The sequence below is a fragment of the Glycine soja genome, chromosome 12, assembly GCF_004193775.1.
Source record: "Glycine soja cultivar W05 chromosome 12, ASM419377v2, whole genome shotgun sequence".
Classification (NCBI taxonomy): domain Eukaryota; kingdom Viridiplantae; phylum Streptophyta; class Magnoliopsida; order Fabales; family Fabaceae; genus Glycine; species Glycine soja.
The window spans coordinates 14,562,304-14,583,283 of NC_041013.1; the positions used below are offsets into that span (position 1 = coordinate 14,562,304).

The following is a 20,980-nucleotide window of genomic DNA, read 5'->3' on the forward strand; positions in this document are numbered from 1 at the left end:
GAAATTCTTTTTATTTTTAGTTCTTGTAATTATGTTTTTATTTTTAGTTTTAGTTTCTGTGAATTCATTTTTTTTTTCATTTTTCATCTCTCTAAATTGTTAACATAACATTATTGTTAACATGAGGTTGATGATGTGTCACTTTTGCTAATATGATATCAACTATGTGACATTATGTTAACATAACATGTGATGATATTATTTTTTTCATATGTGACATACAATGATGTCAACATGACATTAAGATGATATCATATCCTCATTAACGACTCTTGTAGTAATAGTTGACGACAATCACTAAAATTAAAAATGTCAATGTATAGGAACTAAAATTGAAAAAAATAAATTTTTAGGAACCAAAATTAAAAAGCACCAATTTACATGAACCATTTTGATATGTAAGCCTTTTGTTTTCGCTCAATCTTTGAATTTTTTTTATACTTGTTCTTAGTTCATGAATTTTGCATACGGACATAATCCATCTGCTAATATTTGCTAACATCAGCCCTATGAATACACTATTCAACTACTGGTTTTACTTGCTACAAAGGGTTTCACTACAAAAAAAAAATGTCATTTACCTACTGAGACTTTTAACTATAGACATATATTAGTGTAGGTAAAATTAAAAAATTACTTTTACCTACACATATTTAATATGGGTAAAACTTAGAGATATATACCTACAATTATTTGATATAGGTAAAACTAAATACTTTAACTACAATACTCAATGTAGATATATAAACTATTTTAAAACTTATACATATAATTATTTGATGTAGGTAAAATCTTATAAAAATGTATCAACATTGAAACTTATACCTACGGCTACAATTATTTAGTGTAGGTAAAAACCATAAAACTTATACCTATGGTTGATGGGTGTAGGTAAAATCTAAAAAAAAGCCTTTGATGTAATATTCTCTTACTATCTATTTAAAGTTGTTTTTATGTGTTCATTGCTTCTATCTGTATTTATTTCTTGCATGCTTATGGCTTGATCATCCATTTGTATGTAAAGTTAGGATTTTTAGTATTGGGAAGTGCTTTGAACCCTTATAACTTGATAAAGCAGGCTAGAAAACTATATGTCTAGGGACAAAGTGCAGTGATTTAGTTTCTATTATGTTGTAATCTTAATGCAACTCGTTTAGACTAAGTTTGTTGAGGAATTAAGGATGAAGTTTAAATAGAGTTAGACTCATTCACTCGAGGGATCTTGGTTTGGGTAATTTATTTTTCAGCATAAGAATACTAAGACAACGTTAAATAGAGAAAAAACATTTAACAACATCAAAGTAAGTTCAGTAAAATGGCCTAACGTTTTTACTTGACTGTTTTTACCTTTCACTCTTAGATATTTTAATCTGTAGTTAATTAGAATTTTAGACAAAAACCCCTTTTATCATTTACTTGCTTTACATAAATGTCTGCTCATTGAACGCACATTTTCTGAATGAAACAAGTTCCCTGTGATTTGATACTCGGTTCTTACCTTTTTATATTACTTGTGCAACCCAGTACACTTGCTGATTAGCATCGCAGAGGAGAGCAGAACATTATGCACATAGAAAAGAACGTGTGTGATAACATGATTGAGACATTGTTACAATTAGAAGGTAAGTCAAAGGACAATGATAAGACACATTATGATCTTGTTGATATGAATTAGAAGCCAATTACACCCAAAGATGCATCCAAGTAAAAAGGCAAACAATATTTTCCTAGAGCTTGCTACCAAATAACTTCAAAGGAGAAAAAACATTTTTGGAAGTTCTCAAAACAATAAAAGTTCTAGATGAATATTTTTTCTAATATTTCAGGATGTGTGCAAGTGAAGAACACAAAATATTTGGTCTAAAAAATTATGATTGTCATCTTTTAATGCAAGAGTTTCTTCATATATCTATAAAAGGTTGTTTGCTAGACAAAGTGAGTTTTGCTATATCCAATCTTTGTTGTTTCTTCAAGGAGTTGTGTGGCAAGGTACTTAATGAGTGTAATTTAAAGCACTTAGAGCATCAAGTAGCTCAAATATTATGCCAATCAGAATAGATTTTTCCTCCATCTTTTTTCATTGTAATGATACATTTGGCAATCCATTAGGCACATGAAGCAAGAGTTGGAGGTCCTGTACATTATCAATTGATGTATCCTATTGAAAGGTATGAATAATTTTTAATCATTTTAAAACATTCTAGAGTTATAAAGTAAAATGATATTATCTTAATTTGTAATACAAACTTTTCTTTTTAGGTTCCTTTTGACTCTAAAGTCATTCGTTCGTAATCGACCATATCCAAAATCATATATTGTAGAAGGATATTTAGCTCATGAATGCTTGATATTTTGGTCAAGATATCTATCTGGGGTGGAGACTCATTTTAATCGATCTACTTGAAATGATGATTCATGTTTTGTGGAAAATGTAAGTGTTTTAAATCCTAGAGCACGACCATTGGGGAGAAAGAAACAAGTTGGATTCAATGTGAAGAAGAGAAAAAAAGCTTCTCGAATTTCCTTTGATAAAAAAACATAGGTGCAAGCACATAGATGTGTGCTTTTCAATAGCAACAACACTGATCTATTTCAAAAGTAATACAATTTCTTTCATGTTTATATTTATTTATTGAAATTTTGTATAATATCTTTCTATTAATTCTAATGCTTACTTTTTCTATCCCTTTTTTACATAGAGCACATACTGATCTTATCAAGAGACAAAATGGTCAACTATTTTCATATGAAGTTGACAAAATTCATAGTAAAGAATTTCCAGATTGGTTTTGTGAACGAGTAAGTTTAGGAAGCATCAATAATATTAAATTTTGCATTAATTTAAAATTTTAACCATTTGAAATAAATTTGTGATAGGTTGCTCGAGTGGAAGAGCAAGACACCACTTTAATGACAAATGCTATCAAGTGGTTAACTTGTGATCCACTAGAAATAGTGAGAAGATATAGTAGATACATTGTTAATGAAATTAGATTTCATAAAAAGACATGTGAAAGGTGCTTGAAGACTCAAAACAATGACATTGTTGTAATTGTTAAGACATTAAGTTATGCTGGTTCAAGAGATAAAAACCCAAAGAAAGGAGAAATCAACTACTATGGTGCACTAACATATATAATTCAATTGGATTATTCAGGAATATATAAGGTTGTACTTTTCAAGTGTGATTGGGTTGATATAAATAAGGGTTGCAAAATTGATAATTTCGATATGACATCAGTGAATTTCAATTATTTGCAACATATAGGGAATGTTATATGTGATGACCCATTTGTTTTTGCTTCTGAAGCTAAAAAAGTATTCTAATGCGGAGAATAAAACACTAAATGATTGACTTGTTGCCATGCATGCTAAAATCAAATATGTATATGATATGAGCGATGAACAATCCAATGGCATAGATCAAGGGAATGAACAAGAGAGTAAAACACAAAATAATTGCTTGTTTTTCTATCGAAATTTATTTGGTTGTTTCCTTAGTTGTTTGATTTTTGGTAATTGGAGATTGGTGAGAAAAAGAAGCTTAAAAGCAATCTAAATTCGCATTTCAGTCACACCACTTATTACTACTTTATTTTTCTTTTATTTTTGGCATGGTGATTAAGAAATTCATAGCCAATAATGTAGCTATATCTAATTTTTATTTTATTATTTGGACTGATTTATTCAACATACTATGTGAAAGCGTAAAAAGTTGAATATCATTCAAAGCAATGGTCAATCACAAGCAAAAGAACAATCAATTGAAAGCTCTAATGAAGCCAACCGAAATAACAACTCTATAATTGAAGAAAACACACAATTTGAAGGAGGTATAAAGATTTTATTAACTTAATTTCTTTATTTTACATTGAATTGTTTTTAACACAATTATTTATTAACTAAATCAACAACCATAAACAGAAAAACACATATAAGAAGAAAATCATGTTGAGTCTCATACTTCTCTTGGAAGTACAAGTGAAAGTTCAACTACAGGTAAGTTATAATTTTTTTATCTTTCTAACAATGCAAGTATATACACTTTTCTATATATATATATATATATATATATATATTTGATAAATGTCATATCCATGAATGATTTAGGTGAAAAGAGGACTAGAGGTTATACATATATATTTTTAATATCTAGTGATGATTTTTGTCCGTAGGTATGGATCATTTTTCTTGTAGTATTTGTTTGAGTAAACTTTTCTATAAGGGCTTATAAGATAATAAAATAAAAAAAAAATAAACTTCTCTATAAACTAAAATTAATTTATGCATAAATTTAACAGATGTTTTTGGAAAAAACTAATATATGAGAACCTCTACAAATTAACTTATACATAAAATAATTTTAAGTTTTAACTTATGGAGAAGCTTATTTCACTTTTCTAATATTTTCTTCTCCTAAGCACTCTCCTCTTCTATTTTTTCTTCTTTGATTGTTTGGCTTAAAAAAATGAAATTCACTGCTTTCCTAAAAGTCTATTTCTCAGGTTCCATTGTTGCTCATTTCGGCAACACATATCCCTGCACGGCTGGTTAATTAGTTTGAATTAGTTATGCTGAAGTCAACAATTCAAATGGAAATAGCTGAAACAGAGAAATTTCATCACATTGAATTTAGCCTTCTTTTATTTATCCCTGTATTTACTACAAATCATCTGTATTATTTTTACAGTAATTAGTGTTGCAGAATATACAATGGTGGATTGTTAAATGAGAAATAAACTTATGAGAGGCTATGGATGAATTAATTACATGGGACATGATGCTATAGCTATAGAAGGTGTAGGAAGGACTGTGGGGAAAATACTGGTCACTAGTCCTTGGTGGAGGCTGTCTCTGGAAGTTTAAATGTGGGAGGCTTATCAACACCTCTTCTTGAGTATTCCCTCCATCTTCTAGCGGCAGCAGCAGCCCTTTTTGCTCTTTCTTTGATTTCCTCCTCTGCATAATGGTTATCATTTGAAAGATTGCAAACAATGAAAATGTTTTACACTATTATCTAATCATAGATAGTTATATCGTTAAAAATAATTAACTTTTGTAATAATTACCTTAAAAGTTTTATATAGTGTAATTTCTGATTGACTAATAGTGTAAAAATCTTTTTAAACTTTTAACAATTACCACAACCAAATAATCAGGCTTACTGAAGCATACTATTGATGTGGATTCAAAATTTGTTAATAGCTACTAGAGGCTAGAAATTGCAAATTTAAATCCTCTATATCAAGGAATGGCAGAAATAAAGTTCTAAAGTAAAACAATTGGAAAAAGGAAAACATTGGCAGATGAAAACTATAATATCCAACATTTTTTAGAAATCTTTTGTGTTCTCACATGCAATACCTGAACTTAAGTCTTTTGGTTTGCCCCATAGATTGTTCCAGAACATATCTGTTTTATCAGAACCCTTCTCCTTCATCATTCTCAATTTTGCTTGTTCCTGCAAGACACTCTCATCAATGTTTAGTCATACGCATAACATGTTTTGTGCCGTGAAACTAACAAACAGGTACAAAATTTCTACCCAATAAAGAGACATTGAAGCTGGTGTGAATTTTTTTTGTCAAAATGAAGATTCACATTAGTTTGAGACATCCCTCATGATTGTAAAATTAAGTAGTTGCTTTGTCCGTGTTTAAGCAGCTTGGTCTAAACTTTAAGAACTAAATTTTTTCCAAAATGGTTTTGTATTATTCCGTAAATATTGCATTATCTTAAACTGCAAGCAGATGTCCTCTCATCAAAATCAAGGACCAATGAGAAATCTTAAATGTTTTAGACAGGAAACTTGCACATATTAAGAGTGAACTACTCTTTTGGTCAGAAAGATTGGGTTGAGTTCAGTTTGGTTTCTCAACAACTGGGGACATAAATTTAGTCCTTGAAAGATAAGAAGTGACATGGTGGCATTGTGTCAATGACATAAGGACATACATGATGTCACTTTCTATCTTTCAAGGACTAAATTAATGTCATTCAAATTTTTAGGAGACCAAACTAATGTCAACCCAATTTTTCAGTGATCAAAATGGTACTTTGCTTTGACTTTTAATACCTTAAGAACCTATACAGCTATACGTTTTCCAGAGATTAGTAGGACAAACCATGATAATTCCCATACAATTAACTGCATGTAAATGACAGATTCCCCAACTAAAGTATGAAAAAAATTATGAATGAGAATATAAGAGTTGTTACCAAGACTTTTGCCTGCCTCTTTTCCCATCGGGAACTTGCCTGTCATTATTAGTTGGTTGGATCATGTTAGAGGAGACGACACATAAATACTACATACATGCAAAAACATTAAAATTTTAGGCATGCTGATTAGAAGATTTTCTCTGAAATAAGCCTGAAACTTATGTGCCAAGAACACTAGAATGGAACAAGCATAGTGCTACTATGAAACATTTTGACGAAGTGCTTTCAAAATCCATGTTATCATGACTTTTTAACTATTATTTCCAGTCAGAAAGAAGAAGCTTCCAAATTCAAGGTCTTGGAGGTATGCAGTAGGAAATGCAGAATATGATGATATCAACCGTATTTTATACTAAGTCCGGGTCATTAACCCCCAAGACATATACACAAATGTAGTTAAAAAATCGGAAGGAAATATCTGAACATTTAAATAACCCAGTAGTCTGAGTTATTCTTACCATTCTGAAAACATCAGTTCCTGCTGATCCCATTCCAGAAAGCATTAGGGCAACCTGCTCATATTTAAGATGCTCAGTAGATATATTAATGGTATACAAAAAGCTTAACTAGATAGAATTATAATGTATACCATTTGTAGAAGGAAAACTACCTTACTTTAGCCCATTGGTTATCTAAAAGACAAACTTCATTCTAAAAAAGAAAAAGACTATTACTATGAGAGACCCAAAGTTCCATGTTTTTTTTGAAAAAAAAATCATATCTAGTTAAATTGATGCTATACTAAAAATGATCAGAAACAATCAAGAAATATCACAGTTTGAAAACTAGCCATATGCTGCTTGGTTAAATCTGTTTCTCATTTATCAGTAGTCATCTAACAGAAAAAAAAGTGACCACATTATGTTAGGAATAGAGATTATAAAGAAATGATCCAGAAGAAATAGACTTCTGCAACTTTGGCCTTACATTGACTCTTTCTACGCGGCGCATTTCATCTTCAAGCAATGATAGCTGTGCAGCTGATGTCCAATGAATGCAGTCCACAGGGCTAAAATGCCAAAATTAGTCAAATTAATTTCTGAAATCTCCATTAGTCTATTCACTTCACAAACAATGCTTTTGTCATACCAATGGTTCAAAAACTCAAGTGTGCAACAGCTCCAGTTAAAAATATAGATTGTATTGAAGAAAGAAACCTATATTAATCTATGATAAAACAACAAGCCGAAGTTTTTAACTTCTTTTTTTATTTTTGGGTTTCTAGATATTTGACTCCCATCTCAACAGACGTCTCTGCATGCTAGAAATCAAAGGCTTAAAAAATTGTACATCATAACCATCAATATTAACACAAAAAAGGATTAAAAAAATAATTACAGTAGCCGAAGAAACATGCTAATTAAGGAGGGTTCTTAATGTGGAATTAAAATCATTTGAGTTAACCCTTGGCTGATTTGAGACATTTGGTATGCAGTTGGCAAAGGGTGTATGAATAACATAAATATGAGCCAGCATGACTTCATGAAAATTCAATTGATTATAGTTATCCATAACACTCTTATGACAATGAATAACCAATATACTTATGTAATGCAACCCATAACTAAACCCCCGGTGTCCCTGGTAAAACGCAGGGCCAAAGACCTTAGAACAATTTAATCCTAATCATAAATAATAAAATGGAAAATGTACGAAAAGGAATTTTATAAAACAACAGTGACACTTAAGGCAATGTCATCACCACAAAAAATATATCAGTGACACTTAGAAGCATAACATGGTCACCGTCAGACAATATTAAACAGCGGAAAACGAGTTTAATTAAACTTCTATTATGCTAAAAATTAAATACATCAATGGAAACTATGGATAGAAAATGGGTGATTAGAGTGATGCTTATAGATATACCAACTATCAATAGCCTGTTGAACTAATTCAGGCTTCCCGCATTGGCTGTACACTCTGGCTCTTCCAAATTCTTCTTCTATTCCAAACACATCACAGGCTACATTGGCACAATTTTTGCAACCTGTTCAAGGATTTGAAGTACAATTACATAACATGCCGTGGAAGTGTTCTAGTTGAGGATCTAATAAATACATTTAAGCAACAACATCTAGGCCTATCAAGGCACAAATCATGTCAATTAAAAATATAGCATTGCAAATTTTAGCTGTCAACGTTGTCTCTTTGGCATTACCAACTCTAGGTAGATTCATAACGGTTTTTTCTATAAAGGAAGTGCTATTAGATAGAACCATCATTCTTTTTCCAAAAGAGGTGAAAGATGGTGACATCAAGAGTGCTTGACAAGATCATACTATAAGATAACATTATAGTTTTCATTAGAGTGAGAGAAAGTACCTATGCAGCTAAATTCATCAACAAAAACATGATCCTTTGGACTAGAATCGTCCAGAAAAGGATTGATTGAAGTCAAAGAATACCCATGAATGTCATCATAAATCATGCGCTGAATGGGATCACTTAGCACCTGCACTGCAACAATCAATTTACTATATATAAAAATAAAAACCCAACAAAACTTGAATAACATTTTTCACAAGCTTTAAAATTTATAATATCCAAAATGAAACCCACCCCATAGACTTCATTGATGAACGTGCAGAAATTGGTTGCCTCAGGATCATTGTCACTCAAGTCTGGGTGGCAAGCTTTCATGCAATTGTAGTAGGCCTTCTTGATCTGCGCTGGAGTGGCATCTGGAAGCTGGTGAAATGGAACAACCAATCATTAGTGATTAGACATACACTATGATACTAATATATACCTTGATAATGTTCTCTCATGTCCCTCAATTATAGCATTATTTTAACTGCCACAATTACTCTAGATATAACTTTCATATTAGTTATTTTAAAAAAATGATAATTTTCTATCATATAACAATCCATAATCTGAGAATAAGTAAAAAAGTTTGAAAGTATTAGGTATTCTAATAAAATTCTTCATTTTTACATTAAGGTCATAAGTGCGAGAATTGTGTGAAAATTAGTAAGGGTCATATAGTGGAAAATTTTAGTAGTTTTCAGTTTTCACAATATCCTAAGATTCATTGCAATACAGAATAAATATAATGGCTTATACATCTCACGTAATTTATCATCTTGGATTTCCCTACTATCTCTAAAGCTACTCAAATGAGAAAATCCCACCATAAATGTAATTACGCTACCCTTTTGAATATCAACCAAAACATGGATGAAAGTTCTAAAAGTTGTACAAAACTAATAAAACGCATATTTTTATTCATTCCGCAAGACTTCAACTTATTATTATGATTCTTCTTTTACCATGCCTGAATATTTTTAGCGGGAATTAGTAAGCAGAGAAAAAATCAGAGTGTGATTGATACATTACCAGACCCAAAACTGCATAGTAGTCATCTGCAACAGTGTCACTCGTAGAAAATGATTTTTCCTCAGCAGCAACTCTTACCCTGCCACACCCTCTTCGTTTGCCATTGTGTGTTACAAAGTTCGAAAGAGTTGCAGTCTTTGGTAGTATCCTCCATGAGCTTATGGAACTTAAATTCGATTTGAGAGGCTCTGTGTACACTGGAGACAATAACTGTGCCATTCAAATGGCCAATTCCCGTGAAAATAATTTTGTGTAGGTGAAAGTTGAATTGAAGTGTTGAAATGAGATATGAAATGACATAAAAAAATAAAATAAAATAAAATTATTGATAATCTTTTGAATGGAAAATTGTAAGTTCAAAATTTTAAGGACGAAGAAATTTCGGCCCAGAATATCAAGGGGGTGTTGATGACGTGGCAGCGTGACATCCAATTACATCCAAAGAATCTGGACGAACGTAAGATGAATCTAGGAGAGTGAGGAGAACGAGGCAAAGTGTGTTTTACATGAGAGTGGCACGTGTCATCTTGTGCACACATGCTGCATCGTGTTGCCATTACAAGATCAATGCCACGGATATTTTTATTTACATTTTTAATTCCCCCCTGTATCCTTAATTTGAACTTGTTAAATGTTGTTGGTCACTGGCAAATTACACTTTATGGTTGGTTTGGTAAGAGAAAAAATAAAAGGAAAAAATAAAGAGAAAAGAAAATAGATTAACAAAGTATTTTTTTTTTGTTTGGTTAGAGAGAAAACTAAAAAAATAGAAGGAATAATTGACTTGAAGAATTTTTTTTTCTTTCTTCTGTTTTCGATTCAATTCAAATTTTAAACTTTTTTTTCCTTTCATATTTTTCCTTCCATCCAACTAAATGGTCCATAAAACAAGTTCAAGTTTAGTATTAAGAGATCTAGCTCGTACTCTAGTAGTATAGGCGAGTGAGTTATTCTAAATCTTATGTTATCTGTTTTTAATTTTTATGATTAAGCTTGTTAATAATGGTGAATGATTATGAAAAGTCTTCCAACGATGTTTTAGCTTTTTCTATTATTTCAATACTATAAACAACTAATTTTAAGTATTTTATTATTTTACTATTATTTTAAAAATTAAATAATATTTTATATACATTTATTATCAGCTTCAATTTAAATTTTTATCTACAATATTTTTTCATATTTTAAGGTCACAAAACTGATAATAAACATTAAATTGCGAGTTAGTTTCATGATAACGAGAGGATAGTTTCATTTTTGTTGAAGGATTTGATGTATTAAGCTATTCTTATATAATTATTTTCATTATTTATCCCGTATTTGATTCAGTGTAAATGCTTTTCTTTTGAGTTTATTGTTTGTTTCTGGATTGATCATCCATAATCATGATTCTATTCAAATGTCATTGAAAAATACTTCTAAGACTAAAAATTAAGATGGCATCTAATGAATGTTATATCCAAAGATGAAACCCGAAAAAATAGTTAAGAAGCAAAAATTTATCATGTTAATAAGCAAAATTAATAACGATTAATTTATACTATCAACAAGTGTTAGAGGCGCAAGCAACTCAGATTAGTGAGTGAGAATTGAGAAATGACGTGTAGAAGGGTCATGCTAAAACTTTAAAGATTATTATTTCGCTTAAATATATTTTTGATTTTTTCATATATATATATATATATATATATATATTTGTTTAAATATATTTTTGATTTTTTCATATATATATATATATATATTTGTTTAAATATATTTTTGATTTCTTTAAAGATTATTATTTCGCTTAAATATATTTTTGATTTCTTCATATATATATATATATATATATATATATATATATATATATATTTGTTTTTGACATCTAGTCCCTAATATTTTTTTTCTTTGAATCGGGCTCCTAATATTTTAACAATTTTGTTTGATGTCTTTGTTGTTAATCGAAATTCGTTAACTGCTTATATGACTGTTAACGGGCACCGGGCATATTAGCATGCAAAGTGTGTTGTCATGTGTACTTGCTGTTGAGTGAGACTACACGTAGGAAAAAAAAATTAATTTTTTTAATTCAAAACGACACCATTTGAGTGTTATCTCTCTTCCCTAGAAAACCTAACTCTTTCTCTACACCTCCTTCTTCCTATTTTCTACAAGTTCTTCACACACCACTGCCACGAATGTTTCATTGTTATGGCCGGACAAGACAAATCAAACAAACCGTGCCATGAAGCTAGTTAGGAATAGAACTACTAACCTGGGGAGGAAACAATTTTTCTTTAAAACGAATTATCATGTTGCTTGTATCTTACTAACACAATTCTGCATCAAAATCTCATTCAATCTCACAGAGTTGGTCACTCATTTCAACCTCTTCCTCCTCTGAGTCCTCACTCCTTAGCTCATCATTCTCCATCTTGTTCTCCCGAGGTTTCAAGGATCTGTTGTCGCAATAAAGCAGCCCCGTTTGCATCACATGGTAGAACTTATCTTTATGCCAAGCAAGAGGATGTGGGTCCACTAATTTCCCACTCTAGTAACCTTCCTTGAGAGTAACCGTGGTGGTTTTACACTTCAAGGAGAGGTAAAAAATCCTAGGATACCTAGTGAAAATGCAAGTAAACTTATGCGGAAGGTTGAACTCTTCCCTCAAGCCCCTTGAGTAGTTCCTCTTGGTTTTCTTGAAGGATAAAAGATGTTCAGAAAACATACATTGCGGAATAAAATGATCTATTTTATATTTAAATTTTATTATAAACAGATGACATATTAAATAGTGTAGTTGTTGATAAGCTCTTGAACCATAAAAATTCTTCAATAGTGTACAGATTCTATGTGTATCCATACCGAGACTGACCTCTATTTGTCAACAACTTTGACAAGTGAAAAAATAAGAATAGAGAAGTGATTTTGGGATCATTTCAATGTGCAACCTAATGCTCTATTTATAGCACGCTAAAGATACTAAATTTCTGATCAAATCAAAATCATTATTGATAGTATCCTTTTTTAAGCTATATTATTTCTTGTTACCTTTTATTGTTAACCATTTAGCAATTAAAATTGAAATAATAATTAACCAAGTCAAACTTGTATCTAGCCGTCTTTTCAACCCAAATTCCAAATACAAAATCATACATGTTTATTTCTCTTCTTTCATCAAATCTTTCATATTATTTATATTTTCAGTGCTAGCAAAAATATAATAATATTCCACCTTTTTGAAATCAATTAATCATTTGATCATATTAAATTCTCTAATTTAATTAATCATCAAATATTAAAATAATTTCTGTATCAAAGATTAAAACACTCGTTTGTGTGTGACCTCGTAGGTTCAATACTAAGTCGGTAATATATTAATCAAGGTAGACGTCTAGCAATACTCCTTAATGTTCAGATAGCACGAAGTAGCATTTTACTTTCAAGAACCGTTAGAAGAGTAGTGTAATAATTTTTTCCATCTTTACAACTATGGGTTAACTCTAGAGTATGGTATTATTGTCAAACCCTTTTGAGTTAACTCATAATGACTTAAGAAACTCATTTCTTCTTTCATTTAATTTTTCTGGCCAGGATATAATTTCATTCATAGAGCTCAAACTCATTACCAAGAGTTGATGGATTCCTTATTCATTAATAATTAATTCTACAGGTATTTAATCATATCCAGTATCCATTTAACAAGCACTACTACAAATATGTTATTCTAGGACGCGCCTTCAAGGACGGTGCTTTCAAAAATGACATTGTTTTAGACGCGGTGGCATTTTAGTAAATAGGAGATTTATGTCAACGACGTTTTTGTTAAAAACGTTTTTGTTAAAAACGATGTCGTCTGCGCATTACAACGACAAGTTTAGTGCACACCAACATTGAACTGCACTACCCTAGCCCGCACTCGCACTCTACCCTACCCCGCACTACCTAACTCATTTGCTGAAGGGATTGTGTGCATCGATGGAGAATAGAAGAATTAGGGTTTAGATTTGTTGCATAGGGGAGACGCTGAGCAAGGGACCGCCACCGTGGCGTTTACAGCGACGCCGACAGGGACTCACTCCATGTGGCGTCTGCTAACGAGGCCATCCGAAGCAAACCGCCACCAGCGCAGCTCGGTTACCTAAGCATGCTCATGTCTTTTCTCTTTTTGTCTCGCACGCGCAAACACTTGTTCCGGTGGCCCCTTTCTCTTTCGCTTCATCTTCAACATTAGGTCTTCTTTGACTCTGTGGTCGTCACTGCTTCTCAACTCTCTTCCCCTTTCCTTCACTTGCTTACTCCCATTCGCAAACTATAACGACCAACGCAGCAAGTTGAATTTTCAGAATCGATTCGTCCAAGTTTGATTCGAAGCAAAAAGAAGCGAAATTGGAGTTTTAGGGAAAGAAGAAGAAAAAAAACATGGCGTACGATGGTGCAGGTCCCATAGGTGGTTCGGGTTCGACATTGACAATAAAGCAAGTCAAATTGGAGAGAGAAAGCAAACTGAGAATAGAAATTGGTAACGATGCACCTCTATTTTCTTCTTTTTATAAGAAAAATGTTTTTTTTTTTATCTTTCAGGTGTTTACTTGGTATGGTGCAACCATTGAAATGGATGGTGCTACTGAAACTGATTATACTGCTAATGAGGTAAGCCAATGTAACCGTCCTATTGCGTGCATTCTTTCTGTCAAACATATTGGTAATACAAAAAAAAATAGAGGATATCACTGATGAGGAGATTGCAACTTTTTGAGTGTAGACTCCAATGGTTAGTTATCTAAATGTAGATTTTTTTTTTTTTTTTGCAGTAACAATGTAGAATTGTATAAAGTGCTTCTTAAGGATCTTGCAGTGATGATTGACATGCAATTTACTGGAAATGCTAAATCTAGAGCTTCAGGCATGGTGATAAATACCATGGGATGGATAGAGGGTATATGCTATGATGTATTTGGCCTTTGTATATAACAATGTTGTCTTGGTTTTGGGTGATGTATATGCGTTGTATATATACTATATACTATATTTAACATTTGCATCATTGCATCTTCCACATTAGTTATGCATTGAAAGCCAGTTCCAATGATCCCCACTATCATATATTTTTGAATATCATACTTTCCTTATGCATAGTTGTTAATTCATGCCTTCTGTAGAAGCTCAGTGTCTCAGGCTTTGCTTTGAATTCCTTGTAGGAAAAACTGTGCAGCATGCTCAAAGATGTGCTCAAGAGTGAGCCCAAAGTAGACGTAGTTAAACTTCAAATATTTTCCTTCTACACGTGTCCATATTTGAATATCTTCTACACGTGTTTACCATATCTTGATATTTTCCTTCTGTTTTTTCATTTTAGAGGATTTCAATTTAAACTATGAGAATCTGTTGTCTGTTGGCACTTGTTCTGCTCAATTTAAACCTACTTGTCCATATTTGTTAAATAATTCACATTTCTCTGGTAGTATGACTATGAGGTGAATAGTTTTTTTTTTTTTCTGATATATAATCTATACATCAGGGGATGTTAAGTTTAAATGTGATTTTAAACATATGTTTGATGTTAAGATTTTACATGGAAAGAAAAGAGAGTATAAAAAAATAAGTTATATAATGTTTATAAAATGGACAACAAATTAGCATATTAAATATATATTAATATATTGATTTTAAGAGCTTTTCCTAATGGCATCCACTACAGGCAATTTACTTGCTGTCAAATCCAAATGGAACTATGAAGCTTTATGAGTTTGTAGTGATATTTGGATACTTCATGCTGATTTTGGCTCAAATGCCACATATTAATCTGGTGTCTTTGGTCATGTGCTTATCCTACAGTGCTTGTGCTACTGCAGCTTCCATATATATTGGTATTTTCTTTCCCCTCATTAATAATCCAATTAACTAATTAGCACCTATGCTTGCAATTGAGTGCATTTTTTTTCTGAATTTTCTCAAAATGTCTACTGAATCAGGAAAATCATCAAATGGGCCAGAAAAGTATTACTCTTTAATAGGTGACACAACAAATCGCTTATTTGGAATCTTTAATGCCATTCCCATCGTTGCCAACACTTATGGTTGTGGAATAGTTCCAGAAATTCAGGTTAGAAACAATCAAATGTGTTCACTCTAACATATAGAACTTGTTAATGCTACCCACACCATCAAAGTATTTTAACTTCTAATTAGAAAAATACACATTTTTATTATAGGCAACGTTAGCACCCCCGGTAGAAGGGAAAATGCTCAAAGGACTATGTGTTTGTTATGTTGTAGTTGCATTGAGTTTCTTTAGCGTAGCTATCTCTGGCTATTGGGCATTTGGATATCAAGCTGCAGGCCTCATTTTTAGCAACTTTGTAGATTATTACAGCAAGCCTTTGGCTCCCAAGTGGCTTATTTATTTGCCCAACATTTGCACAATAGCTCAATTATTAGCTAATGGTGTGGTAAGTAACACCCTGATTCCCACTATAGTCTATAACATTAATTGCATGTTTAGATCATGGTATAGTTTGTGCACACCATACATTAGTTTAGAGAATGTACACTAAATTTAATACTCAATAATGTGTTTTTTTTATTATCTAAGTGTTGATAAATAGATAGGATAAAAAATGAGTGGGCTTAATTGCGGGTTAAAAGCATAAAACAATTGGCACTTCTTTTCTTTTTATCTTGAAATTTGTGGGCTTAATATTTAATTATGTGCCCTTAATTGCTGTTTAAAAGCATATTTTTGTGCAATCTAAAAACTACATTGACAGTAGATCACTTTTACAAGTTTTGATCTTTTTTCGGTTCATGGGTCTTGGTACGATCCTTCCATGCTTTTTTCTCATGGAAAAATTTTAAATTTGTTTCAAAGCTTTCTACATCGGTCGTAAAAGGACTGTTGTAGAACACGTGGCAAACTACATTGGTCGTAAAACGACCGTCGTAGAATACGTGACAAATGAAGTCATTCCTGCAATAACACCGATGTAGAAAGCAGTGCTTTCTACATCAGTGTTGTCTTAGACATGACTTTGTTTATCTTGTGTTTCTAAGACGGTCCTTTTATGACCGTCGTAGAAATATTCACCTCTACAACGTCGTTACTTTCAAAGACGTGTGTCCCCCGTCTTTGAAAAGCATTTTCCACCGTCTTTGAATTCTATTTTTCTAGTTGTGAAGTGCTTTAAAACATTAGGTGTCCAGAATCAAAATACAACAAATAACCTGTTAATTATTATGACAATCGCAAGTCAAAGAAAGCTATTATAACTCTTCTTGAGAATTTTCTATTGACAGTTTATGGTAAATTTTAACCATTAGAAAATTTCAATTAAGTTAGTTCAATGATCATATCAACATGTGACTCGTCTATATATGCAAATTAATAAATGAGATCTATTAATATTTATCCAATCAATACTATCACATTTATATTAATCTATCCGAATTATTGATATCCTATTTATAATAATCCTATGATCAAGAATGATTTAGATTAAAATTAGAACAAACTTGTTTCTCAGTATCATAATCTCTATTATAATAACAAGTCTTTAATTTTAATCAAGGACATTATCAAACGAACCATTTAATCAAATACTAAAATATGAAAATGAAAATGAAAATAATACTTTATTATTAAAATTAGAATTGATTACATGATGACTTAGATCGTGGACATACAAATTTATTCCCAATGTTTCTTGTGCAGAATCAAGCTCAAAATCTCGTGCAAAACCCTAACCATGCGCTTATCCATCAAATCACTATTAGGATCAATCTTCATGGAAACCACGAAAGGAGAAACATAAGGAAGCTTCTGAAACTCCTCCATCCACATCCTCACTTTTGTTTGTGCGCAGTAGCCCCTCGGAAACCTCATCGGAAAAGCCAATGCAGATTGTCCCCACTTGAATTCCCGGTAGTGGGTCTCACCCTCGTTGCGCTTTTGCAGTGCAAAAACCACGAGTTCATCGGGCCAATGGGATAGCTTAAGCAAAATGACGTTGTTGGGGGACTTGACGAATTGGAAGTGGTTGGGGAATTAGGGGACTAGGGTTTTTGTGGAAGGTGTCGGGTAAGCCGAGATCCCACTTGAGTGAATGGAGGGAGTGGAGAGGGAGGGCGCGTGAGTTGGACATCATGAGGAGTCTGGTGAGTTTTTTTATGACGTTGTTTTGGTGGGTTTGGTGGAGGGAGAGTTTCTTGGAAAAGCAAGGGAAAGAGGGCCAGTGAGGGTGGGGGAATTTGTGGTAGAGAGTGGGGTAGCAACGGAGGAAGCAAAGGACGAGGACAGTCAGGCTGGGCAAGAAAGGAAGAGAGAGGTGAAGAGAAAGAGTTAGGTTTTCCGTGGGAAAAGAGATAACACTCAAACAATGTCGTTTTGAATTAAATAAAATTCCTACGTGTAATCCCATTCAACGAGCGAGTACACGAGGCAACAAAAGTTGCATGTCAACGTGTCCGATTAACGGTTACGTAAGTAGTTAATGGATGGATCGTGATAAATGGCAAGATCGGACAAAACTTTTAAAATATTAGGGATCTGATTTGAAAAAACAAATTATTAGGGACAGGATGTCAAAAACTATATATCAAGGATCCAAAACATATTTTAGCCTTATTTTTTATTTCTATTCTTTAAAATTAAGGGGTCCACAATAAAACTAAAATTTGATTGTTATTAAAATATTTTAAAACTAAGCAGATGTAAGTTGTAATCCTAGCTATTTTGTCTTATTGGGCTACAAGCATAATATAATACAAATTTGGCCCTTTCTATTTTGTATTTTTACCCTAATCTCCCTGTTTACATCTTAATTATTCCCTTTTTCTTAAAGAAGTACACCCCTAAAACCATATTTTTCTTCTTGGAAATAGATTTTTGAAATAACATATATCTATTCAGGAAATATATTTCTAAAATTCCGTATCATAATTTTGAAAATACATTTTTAGAATAGATATATACATTATTTTGGAGAGATCTTTTTGGTAATAATAAACTTAAAATTTTTGATGTTATAAATGTTTATCTTACACGCAAGAAAATTGATACAAACAATTTTTTTTTTCAATCGTTCGTTTTTTCAAACAAGGTTGACAAAAAAAAAAAAGAAAATAAAATAAGAGTGGGTTGATGCGAGAAGAAGGGTTGCCACGGGGAACGGTTATGATATAGAATTGACTTTTTTTTTGTCATTATAAATAGCTTAAATACCATATAAAATCCTAAGAAATTAACTTTTATTCTCATTTTTTTATTTCAATTTATTCTTAGCATCTTTTTATATTTTATTTCTTTTATTTGTTACTAATTATTGTTTTAATTAATTTAAAAGGTCTTTCATGTAATATGCACTTGGACATTATTATGTTGCAGAATTGACTTTTTCTACCGATGCGGATGACATAAGTACGGTACACAGTCTCAAAGAACTAACCCCCATTTTTTTATTCCAACTCATTATTCACATTTTTTTATATTTTATTTCTTTTATTTGTTACTAATTGTTGTTTTAATTAATTTAAAAGACTTTGCACGAAATATGTAGTTGGATACTGTCATTGTCAACAAAGAGATAATTTATGAAAGAAGAGAGAGACAATATTTTTTCAAAACCAAGGTTAATGTGGCTTTCATGTTGCAATTAGTTATTTTTAGTTTTAGTTGTGTTATATTGGGAATATGTCATTCATTGAACATAATTCAAAAATAGTATTTAGAAATTATTGTAGTATATTAATTTTTAACACAATAGCATAATAGAAATATAGACACATAGGCACGATTACACTTGTGTTTCTGCTATAATAATAATAATAATAATAATAATAATAATAATAATAAAAAAGATGAAACATACCTTAAAACACAAAGTCATAACAAGAAAAATACACAATGTTACATGTAATATATACAATATTATATAATGAAGATGAGGTGAAAATGGGATTCACAGTTTGAATTTAAATAACAATAAAGATAAAATAAAAATAAGATTTTATATAAAATTTAAGAAACACAGATGATATGATGAAAATAAAACAAAAATAAATCTAAAGTAAAGGCTACTTAATTTTTCCGGAGCGACTATTGTGTGCTCCCATTAGTATTTCCGTCCCAAGTTATATCTAGAAATAAAATAATATTTATTAGCCTTGTCCTAACCTTTCGTTTTAGATTCAAGTTATTTAACACAATATTCATTGCGTTTACGGTGACCAATCCTTTATAATGATCCTCAGCTATCTTTAATGCAATGAATCAAATGATCACAAACTGTATCAATGTAAAAATCAATATATCAATGTAATTCACAAATTCAATCAATTGATTGATATCAAGATAATCACCCAATCAATGGAATAACACAAGTAACCACTGTGAGAAAAAATTATTAGGAAACCAAAATTAAAAACATAGCAGTGGTATTATTTCACATATAATCAATACACAAACAATTTTTATAATGATACTTAATAAATAAATAAATATAATAACAGAGGAGAATTTAGAAAAAGCTTGAATTGAAATGCCTTGTGTGTTGTTGTTAAAGAGAAAACACCCCACCCCACTGCATGGGTAGTACACTATAATGCTCTCACTCTCCAAGATATGTTAACCCGTCAAACTGATCATATGCCGTGAAGGATCCCCGCATCAAAAAACAGTATACTTTAAAATATATTTTAAATAATAGCAAAATTTTGTAAAAAAGATATATAGACAAAATATCTACTATTTGAGTTATATATATTTTATTGCTTTGTGTGTTGTATTTTCATCTATTTATTTTTTGAGAAGAAGTTACATATATAAAGCCAACCAACCACCAATGTGTAGCACTCTTTAACATTAAAGACTTGTAACGTTCACAAAGTAAATTAATCAAGTAAAAGATAGTTTCTTAAAATATAAGAATATAGAAGTAGCAAGATGTTTTTAGTTTTTCATGGAAACTAATTCTAAAAACGTTTTATCTTTAAAAAATATAATTGATAAAAAAAATATTTTAAATTTTTATATTTTAAATTATAAGAAATTTTTTTCCTACAATCACAAGAATTGAATGAATCAGGGTTTAGAGAGACTGCACAAGAGATTCTATGCTAGTTTAATCTTCGCCATTGATTGAGAGCTACATTCAATCCTTCGTCATGAGATTTTTCACTAGAAATCACTTCCTGCAATCAAGATACCTAAGCTCACTTGATGAGCTTTGTGACCCTAACAAAAATCCTAAATAATCCAAAGGATACCTTACCCTTGGTTTACTTGAGAATCCACACCCATGCTTAAAAAAAACTTTTTAAAAAATGCAACAACAAATGCAATAGCAAAACTCTATATGCCTATGATCAATTAATAATTTTCACAAACACTACTACTTATATTGCATTTTACGACACAGTAACTACCACGGTTACTGAGAAA

At 31.4% G+C, this 20,980-nt stretch overlaps 2 protein-coding genes and 1 pseudogene across 2 annotated transcripts; 1 reads left to right on the forward strand and 2 right to left on the reverse strand.

The window, feature by feature from the left end:
* Positions 1-4,599: 4,599 nt before the first annotated feature.
* On the reverse strand, positions 4,600-9,911 carry LOC114378052 (chaperone protein dnaJ C76, chloroplastic-like). The gene is made up of 9 exons (XM_028336561.1): positions 9,565-9,911; positions 8,785-8,913; positions 8,548-8,677; positions 8,092-8,212; positions 7,150-7,231; positions 6,681-6,734; positions 6,220-6,258; positions 5,365-5,461; positions 4,600-4,959 (listed from the first exon to the last, which is right to left on the reverse strand). The coding sequence occupies exons 1-9, from the start codon at positions 9,781-9,783 to the stop codon at positions 4,832-4,834; spliced, it is 999 nt and encodes a 332-aa protein (XP_028192362.1). The 5' UTR covers positions 9,784-9,911; the 3' UTR covers positions 4,600-4,831.
* A 1,985-nt stretch (positions 9,912-11,896) lies between these two features.
* LOC114378797 lies at positions 11,897-20,839 on the reverse strand (annotated as a pseudogene).
* Positions 15,278-16,144, forward strand: LOC114380236 (GABA transporter 1-like). The gene is made up of 4 exons (XM_028339240.1): positions 15,278-15,413; positions 15,519-15,649; positions 15,759-15,995; positions 16,139-16,144. The coding sequence occupies exons 1-4, from the start codon at positions 15,278-15,280 to the stop codon at positions 16,142-16,144; spliced, it is 510 nt and encodes a 169-aa protein (XP_028195041.1).
* Positions 20,840-20,980: the final 141 nt, after the last annotated feature.